Below are 9,002 nucleotides of genomic sequence, written 5' to 3' on the forward strand. Positions count from 1 at the left end.
TATAGTATAGTATATAGCATATATACTCTTTTGATCCTGTGAGGGAAATTTGGTCTCTGCATTTATCCCAATCCGTGAATTAGTGAAACACTCAGCACACAGTGAGGTGAAGCACACACTAACCCGGAGCAGTGAGCTGCCTTGCTACAGCGGCACTCGGGGAGCAGTGAGGGGCTATGTGCTTTGCTCAAGGGCACTTCAGCCGTTCCTACTGGTCGGGGTTCGAACCGGCAACCCTCCGGTTACAAGTCCGAAGCCCTAACCAGTAGGCTGCCCCCTTGTCATGGGGACTGTAGAAGACTGTGGTTGTCATGGTGTCTCTATGGGGACTGTAGAAGACTGTGGGCTGTGGCTGTAACTGCTCTTGTAGGTGGTAAATGGAGTTCAGTTGCCGAAGAGGCGAAATAAACCACTGGCCAGAAATGCCACCAACTGACTTCAACCATACTGTTCAACTGCACTGATGCAAAAAGATGAACACTTACAAGGTTTTTAGACACCACCTCATCATTTATCCTCTAAGCTTGGGTTTTCTGTCTAATATTGCAATCATTTTATGATATGCATCTTGCCATATTCATTCTATATGATAGTGTAATGCAGTGTTTCTCAAAGTGTGGTCCGGGGACCACTGGTGGTCCGCAAGATATCCCAAGTGGTCCGCGAGCAGACGTGGTAAAAAATAGTATAGATGATTTGATGATAGTTGTTTGCAATATTGAACCAAATGGTATGTAAATCTAAACAGTTCTGCAACACTGCCTATGTAAGATATGCCAATTTAAATCATATGAATCCTCTGACACAATAAGCAAAGTGCAAAGACAATAAGCAAGGTGGTTCAGTGAGTAGGCCTATTGTGTCTATTAGCTAGGTGGTCCGTGAGGTTTTTTTTACTGGTTAAGTGGTCCTTGGTCTGAAAAAGTTTGAGAAACACTGGTGTAATGTATATCTTACTATATTTGCTATAATTTACTGCACTATCCTAGTTAACAGTGTTGCTACTGTATGCATTTTGCGTATCTATTTTATGTATAAAGTGTCTTACAAAATTCCTTGATTTATCATGATTTGATGATTCCAAAGTTGATTGCGATATGAAACACACCCTGGTGTACTCACATGTAGTACTGGCAGGACACTTGATGAGTGGCAAAGGAGTACCTGTCGTGGGTGGAGTGGCTGAGGGCAAACCTGGACGATTTGGACTGCGTGCCGCCCAGGTAGACCCCACCCCCGAGGCTGAGCCCAACCTTGCCGCCGGCGCGGAAGGCCTTGTCGTTCTGCTCCAGGATGGCGTTGCCGGTCTCGTAGATCTTGGCGCTGAGTCTGCACTGGCGCTGGCACCGCACTCGGACCCGCCAGTCGGCCACCGTCGCCGGGAGCTTCTGCTCCTGCCCCAGGAGCCGGTTCCGGCACAGCATGCAGTTACCGAACACGTGGAACTGGTAGCGGTTGACATCCACCACGAAGGCGCCGGTGGTCTGCAGCCTGACCACGTCGAAGCCCTCGCCCACCAGGTTGTGGCCGGACACGAACGGCGGCTTTCGGCAGGCGAACGCGGGGGCAGGGCGGCGGCCATGGCAGAGATGGGGCATGAGGAAGAGGAGGGTGGGGAGGTGAAGGAGTGGGTGATGGTGGGTAGTGAGCATGATCTGGAAAGGCTGTCAGAAATGGAGAAAGAGAGAGAGAGCAAGAGAGAGAGATCCATAAGGGGTTGTTAAGGAGGATAAGATTAAAGGGAATCTCTACAAGCTCTATGGAGGGTAACCACACATATAAACATACACAGTATACAGTCAGATACCAGTGAAAAGTATACTAATTTGTATACTTTGTTGTACCCTAAAGCACATAAGTAGAATGTATTAGTTGGCTTGCAACTCTTTCACTTTGTGATTAAAGAGACCATTATAAATGGAACATGAAATGAACCATCTAGTACCATTTGATCTGTATTACTAAGAAGGCAAGCCTACTATTCCCCTTTAAGTCAACATAACATTTTTATTAAAAAAAAACATGGACTCACCCTTGTGAAAGTCGTTTATTTGAGGATCATAGCCACAGTAGCAGAGAAGCTGCTTCCTTGAACACAGTCACACAAGTGCTGACACAATATACACCCATAATGACACATGCCTTTTACATACACCCACCCACACACACACACACACACATTTGAATGCTTATATTTGGATCTGAAAGGCAAGCAAGGAAAACAAGATCCAAATACTCTGGGAAGAGTCATTAACAAGGTGACAGGTCTACATGGCTCACACACTTTTACAGGTCCTTCCATTTATAATACTCAGCACATTAAACAAAAATTAGGATAAACAAAACATCTCAGTCTCCATATTTGCATGCTCCCTATAATGGCTGAAACAGAGCTTTTTTGCAGATAAACCACTGCAAATAATTTCTGATGTCATCCCACGGTTACTGATTGACATTCGAATGAGTTGACGGCCATATTCAAAAGACACCACTGCACCACTGCAAAATTGAATATAACCGTAAATGTGCAGTGGTCTCTTATTTTTTTCAGAGATGTACACACACACACACACACACACACACACACACACACACACACATGCTCACACATCCAAAACTGCAACAACAATAAACATTGACCAAAACATGCAAGCAACTCTGTGATATATGCTCTGTCATGTTCCTTGTTTTCTCCAGATCAACTCCGCACGTCCCTCTGTGTCTGAGTAGATGAGGAGCTCTTTTTATGCAAATCCTCTGTAAACCACAGACTTCGGCGTGTCCTCAGGTTTGCACACTATCTTTGAAGTGGTGTTCAGTGACAGCACCAGCACGCCTGTCTGGCCGTCCCAGGAGAGTTCAGCGCTGCATTGGATTTCCCGTTTCTAGCGTCAGAGCCGGTAAAATGTCGCTTACTGAGTTCTTAAATGTCAATATATTATTATTATTATTATTATAGCCTTCAAGACCATTAGATTGCAGGACTAGAGACGAAGGTTGTTGATGTGTTCAATCTTAAAAAGTCTTCATTTTCACTGTTTTTGTCGGGTGTCAAGGGAGGAGTTGAAAGGAAAAGGAGAGAAGAAAAGTCTCCAGACCTTGTGTTGTGTTCTGAAGAAGGTACGCAAGCTGCTAAAGTCACATAAAGTCACATCCAGACCTTGTGTTGTGTTCTGAAGAAGGTACGCAAGCTGCTAAAGTCACATCCAGACCTCGTGTTGTGTTCTGAAGAAGGTACGCAAGCTGCTAAAGTCACATCCAGACCTTGTGTTGTGTTCTGAAGAAGGTACGCAAGCTGCTATGTGTGAGCATTTCTTTGTCTTTCTTTGCTTCTTTCTTCTTTTGATCATTAGATTGTCATTTATTTTGCAAGTCACATCCAAATCTCATCAAATACAAACACAAAACTGTTTATTCCCAAGCATATTTTACTGAGGCCACACATATGAAAAATGATCAAACCATTACATTACATTACATTACATTACATTACATTTAGCAGACACTTCTTGACCAAAGTGACTTACATATGTCAGCTATTACAAGGGATCACATTGTCCCCGGAGCAACTTGGGGTTAAGTGCCTTGCTCAAGGGCACAGCGGTGGAAGCCGGGAATTGAACCGACAACTTTCAGGCTACTGCACGCTAGCCCAGCTCCACATTACAATGTGTTGAATCGTTTTTCACAGGGTACAAAAATGTGGAGTTTGAAAACACTAGTGACATGAAATGAATGTATTCATGGTAATGAAAGCAAATGAATGTACAGTTTGAATGTTGGTAAATCTGAGGCCAAAAAGAGGAGGCGACTATATCACACCACTGTAGCATGTCATCATAACTCGAACTCTAGAGCCACGAACGGTAAGCTCTGTTCAAACACCATCAACAACGCTGGAAAGCGCTCTTCTCCTCGCTCAGTGAGGATGAAAAGCTGTTGTGCATGGTGGGGCTTCACTCCAAACAGATCTGCATCATAGCGCTAGTTCTAAAGCTGAAATAAAAACTCAAGCAACACTAACAATTCTTCTTAGAGCTAAGAGGAAGAGCATTTCTTAATACCGATGTCAGGCCGACAGAAAGTAAAAATTGGGAAAGAATATTTCCACAGACATTTGTTTTTAAATCATGGCTATACGTAGTTCTAAGGATTTACATGAAGCTTTCAAATAGGATCAGTAACAGCAAAACATTATTCTTCTCATCCAAATGAGGACAAAAGAGTATTCTTCACAGCAAGGCATTCCTTCAGGCATGTTTCTGGGGAGTCTGACCCCAAGCGTGTCCACCGCTGGCCTGTTCGTGTTGGTAGCACAGGCCCCCATTAGCCGGTGGGGTTGGGGAGTACCTCCCGCAGAAGGGTCCGGTGAGACTGGGGGCGCAGATGGCCGAGATGGAGACGTAGAGCGCGCCACGTTTCACCGGGAAGCGCCGGCTCACTCTCCGGCCCTTGGTGGGAACCACAGAGGCTCTGCCCAGGAGGTCGTCATTCCACAACTCAAAACGCAGAGGCCTGAGAAAGCACAGCACAGGAGGACTTACTGTATATTGAAGAGAGACAACAATAAATATCTGAACCATCATTTGTAAACATACTATCACATGGTTGGTTATGCAACTATTTTTTTTTTAATTGAAAACCATTAGCCTAAAAATATGCCAGTACGTTTGTGGGTGTAGCCTAAAACATATCTTAATATGTTTAATTATTTGGAAGACATGCAAACATCATAATTTCTACCCAGTTTAAATGAATATTTTCAAAAAGTTGCAGTTGTTTCTAATGGAAAAGGTAACAACCCGTGAAGCCGCCACTCACACTTTCCTCCCAAGATCAATGGTGCCGAATGTGAACCTGTGGTTCCACCGGGGGAAATCGTTGTTCCAGATCACAGTCGTGGAGCCTCCGCGTTTCCCATAGAACACTTTGACATAGGCGTCCGTCTTTGAGAAGTAGTCTCCCCAGAGTCCCGTGGCCTTTTCCACCACCACGGACAAGCTGGCCAGCGAGGGTTGCGTCGGGCAGCAGTTGGCATCGATGCCCCTGTGCCCACGGCACTTACACTGGCAGCTCTCCGTCCGCCGGCCCACGGCGCACCTGGACTGGCAGGCCACGGGCACGGCGTAGCCTCGGACGTACTCGCTGACCGCCCTGCGCAGGCTCTCGCGCTTCTCCGCGTCCGTCCTGTCCAGCAGCACGTGCAGCGGGGTCAGGCTGTGCGCCACCGCGCCAGGGTGCGTCCTGAGCGACTGGAGCCAGGCCTCGTAACTGGACTTGTTCCCGGGCGCGAACAAGAGGTCGCCTCCCTGACCACTGCCACCCAGGACGTCGGTGACGCGCTGGGAGAAGCTGTCGGCGAAGCTTCGGCCACGCTTTAGCTTCTTGCCTTTCGTTTTGCAGAAGCTGGACACAGCGCTCGCCGTGTGGCCCCTGATGGTCGCCGTGGCCTCCACGGAGAGGCAGATGCTGACGTCGTTGACGGACAGCCCGTTCATGGCCAGCCGGCATGTGCGCACGGCCGTGGTGGACTGCACACGCCCCCCCAGTTCCACCTGCCTCAGGAAGTGGGTACCATATATGGAGATGAAATGCCAGTAGGCAGGGAGGGTGGTGGAGTTATATTTCACAGGTAGGGAGCGAACGGCTTGTTGGAACGCCTTGGTGACAGGGGGACGAGCTTGGAGTCGAAATCTAGAGAGGAGACAGAAAAATATCCCTGTGATGTTGCTGATGTAGTTGAACAGATGGGTTTAACCCCAGATAACCTTTTTGTAATCATACTTAATTTAGTCTGATACTGAAGAATACTGCAGGCTTAAGATCTCCATACAAGGCAAGCACACATTTTATCTACCTTGTGAAACCCATGGTGAGCTGAAGTTGAATATGTCTCTCTTTTTTTAAATAACTTGTTTTTATTTTGTGGTTATTATCTAATATAAGTATCTATCTAATATATTAAGTCAAAAAAGGTTCATGAAGTTCTCCATCTGAAGGGCAAATAGTTTTTTTTCACTGTCTCAGCAGGCACTACTTCACAATCTGGCCGCGAAGCAGAGGCGTGCTGCGCAATCATATGAGAGGAGAGGAGATAATGTAGCAGGACACTCTGCACATATGAGAGGAGAGGAGATAATGTAGCAGGACACTCTGCACACATATGAGAGCAGAGGAGATAATGTAGCAGGACACTCTGCACACATATGAGAGCAGAGGACAGGACATAATGTAGCAGGACACTCTGCACACATATGAGAGGACAGGACATAATGCAGGAGGACACTGCACACATATGAGAGGACAGGACATAATGCAGGAGGACACTCTGCACACATATGAGAGGAGAGGACAGGACATAATGCAGGAGGACACTGCACACATATGAGAGGACAGGACATAATGCAGGAGGACACTCTGCATACATATGAGAGGAGAGGACAGGACATAATGCAGGAGGACACTGCACACATATGAGAGGAGAGGACATAATGCAGGAGGACACTGCACACATATGAGAGGACAGGACATAATGCAGGAGGACACTCTGCACACATATGAGAGGAGAGGACAGGACATAATGCAGGAGGACACTGCACACATATGAGAGGACAGGACATAATGCAGGAGGACACTCTGCATGACACACAGCTCTAATAACTGACACTCCTGTCAGTCTAAAGGCCTATTCACACCAAGAACGATAACGATAACTATAACCATAACGATAAAAGCGTTCACACTGAACAACGATAAACAAAGTCTCTATTTGTGTTAATGAATGTGACGGTTAAAATTCTATGGGTTCTGATTGGCTATTAGCTTTTTATCGTTCTGAAAATCGCTCTGAAAGTGATCCCCAATGATTTCGTTCTTCATGTCGTTATCGTTATAGTTTATGTGTGAACGTCGTCATTCATATTAACGAGAACGATATCTATTTATAGTTGTTGTAGCAGTGTTTCCCATGTCTTGTCTGTTAGAGTGTAATTCTGCATTCAGCTTGGCCTCATGTATTGATCCTCTTGTTGGTGTATGTATGTACTCTTACTGTGTGTTGCATGTGTATTAATAACTATCCTAATGTGTCCATACAATGATGTCTAAGTCCTCCACTCTTATAAATGACATGACGCAATGACATGAAATCTGCTCCCCATTGCTGTCTTCAATATTCTGGGAATAATGATAAATTAATAATACTTTTTTATGCCCCAAAGTTTAAATACACAACTACTAACCATGCTGTACATAAATGTAGTCTAATGACTATGCATAAACATAAGCTGTAACATATCTCATCATTGACCTTTGACCTTAGTCTGATGGAGAGGCACGTGATAGGCAGCTAATGAGAGCTTCCCAGAAGTAAATAAAGTATTTTATAAGGAACTTTTCAGAAGGTCATTGAGTCCACAGATGTGCTGTCAAAGAATCTGAACATGTTCCAGGAAAACTACAGGGACTCTAAACTCAAGGGCACGTATTTGAAGTATATGAAACAAATACAGGTATTATGGATGATTTAGCTCATCAAAAATACGTTTGTAGGATTCATCTGAATCCCCCCCCCACACCACCACCATCACCAACCCCCACTCACGCGTAATAGCGACAGGTGAAATCGTGGCGACTGTACGAGTACTGGTCCCTGGCAGAGAGGCTCTTGGCGAAGCTGGACGACTTGGACCGGGTGCCCCTGGCGGCGAACCCATTCAGCCCCTGCAGGTTGAGCCCGCTCTTCCAGCTGGCGCTGGGGGCCCGCGCGTTCTCCTTCAGAACTGCCTGACCGGTCATGAGCATCTGCGCTGAGAGGGCGCGGTGGCACCGCACACTGACCCGCCAGTTCGCCACGGCGACGGGCAGCTTCTGGCGGCGACCCACGAGCAGGTTGCGACACACGGTACAGTTGCCGTGCTCCCCGGTGCCCACCATGTAGGTCTGGGTGTTGATGACCGAGGCCCCTGTGCTCCTCATGGTCACCACATCGAAACCCTCGCCTACCAGGTTGTGTCCAGGAACGAAAGGCAGCGAATCACATTCAGTGCGGCTAAAGGAAGGTTGGCAGCCCAGAGAGGGGTGGAGGAGGAGGAGGAGAAGCAGGAGGAAGAGGAGGTGGTGGTGGTGGTGGTGGAGACAGTGCCCTGGGGTGGTAGTCATCGCAAGGCTGGAGTCTGGACTTCAGAGGAGAAACGAGAGAGAGAGAGAAAGATGAATTGTAACAGCAATTGGGAGCAGGGAGCAGTGTAGTGGTAACATAAGAGGTGGGTAAACTTATGAATTCCGTGATCACAGTAAGGTGGACTGTGCCATGCGGTATCAGATTTTTTAAAAAGGCATTTAGAACATGTTTGATGATGGACTTTAGAGGTTATTGTCCAATGTCCATAACAATACCAGTGGTATTAAATGGTTCCCAGAGTGTTGATGAGTGTACATATTGTGAATGTGGATAATACAGTGCGATTTTTGAATGTTAAAAGTTGCAATTGGTGAATAAACTCTTTTGAGAGGTGGATAAACTCTAAAAAGAGGTGGATAAACTCTATTTCTGAAATTTCAGAGGTGGATAAACTGCGTTTTTTTTATTTGTGTTTAGCCTCCACTACATCCCTGATCAGGAGACAGAGAATAAAGAGAGAGTGTGAGAGAGAAACAAAGAGTTACATTGACTCAGCTTCATTTGGAGAGTCATAAAATAATATTGCACATGCTAACTCCAGGATAATGTGTCCCTAGTCCTAGGTGTTCTAACCGGCAAAATCAGTAAGATGGTTTTACATGAGACGAACACTGTGTGTGAGTTCAAATAACACACAATAACACACTCACTCAGCAGTGCATCGTAGGTTGATACTAGAGACATGGCTTTTCCAGTGGACAGAATTTAGGTCATTTTTAGTGCCTATGATGATGAACCCAGCTTTATGACTTTAGACACTTTTTCCTTTATCAATCACTTTTCCAGTTGAGCTGCATTCAATCACAACGAAAGACTTGTT

General features: G+C 45.9%; 1 protein-coding gene and 1 pseudogene across 1 annotated transcript; both read right to left on the minus strand.

Annotated features, from left to right (window-relative positions):
• The window catches only part of LOC121705550, a 4,137-nt pseudogene extending 2,569 nt beyond the window's left edge, over nucleotides 1-1,568 (minus strand).
• Nucleotides 1,569-3,669: 2,101 nt separating this feature from the next.
• LOC121705826 (perforin-1-like) lies at nucleotides 3,670-8,173 on the minus strand. The gene is made up of 3 exons (XM_042087083.1): nucleotides 7,604-8,173; nucleotides 4,822-5,694; nucleotides 3,670-4,515 (listed from the first exon to the last, which is right to left on the minus strand). The coding sequence occupies exons 1-3, from the start codon at nucleotides 8,158-8,160 to the stop codon at nucleotides 4,251-4,253; spliced, it is 1,695 nt and encodes a 564-aa protein (XP_041943017.1). The 5' UTR covers nucleotides 8,161-8,173; the 3' UTR covers nucleotides 3,670-4,250.
• Nucleotides 8,174-9,002: the final 829 nt, after the last annotated feature.

This window comes from Alosa sapidissima, chromosome 3 (genome assembly GCF_018492685.1).
Source record: "Alosa sapidissima isolate fAloSap1 chromosome 3, fAloSap1.pri, whole genome shotgun sequence".
NCBI classification, from domain to species: Eukaryota; Metazoa; Chordata; class Actinopteri; order Clupeiformes; family Clupeidae; genus Alosa; species Alosa sapidissima.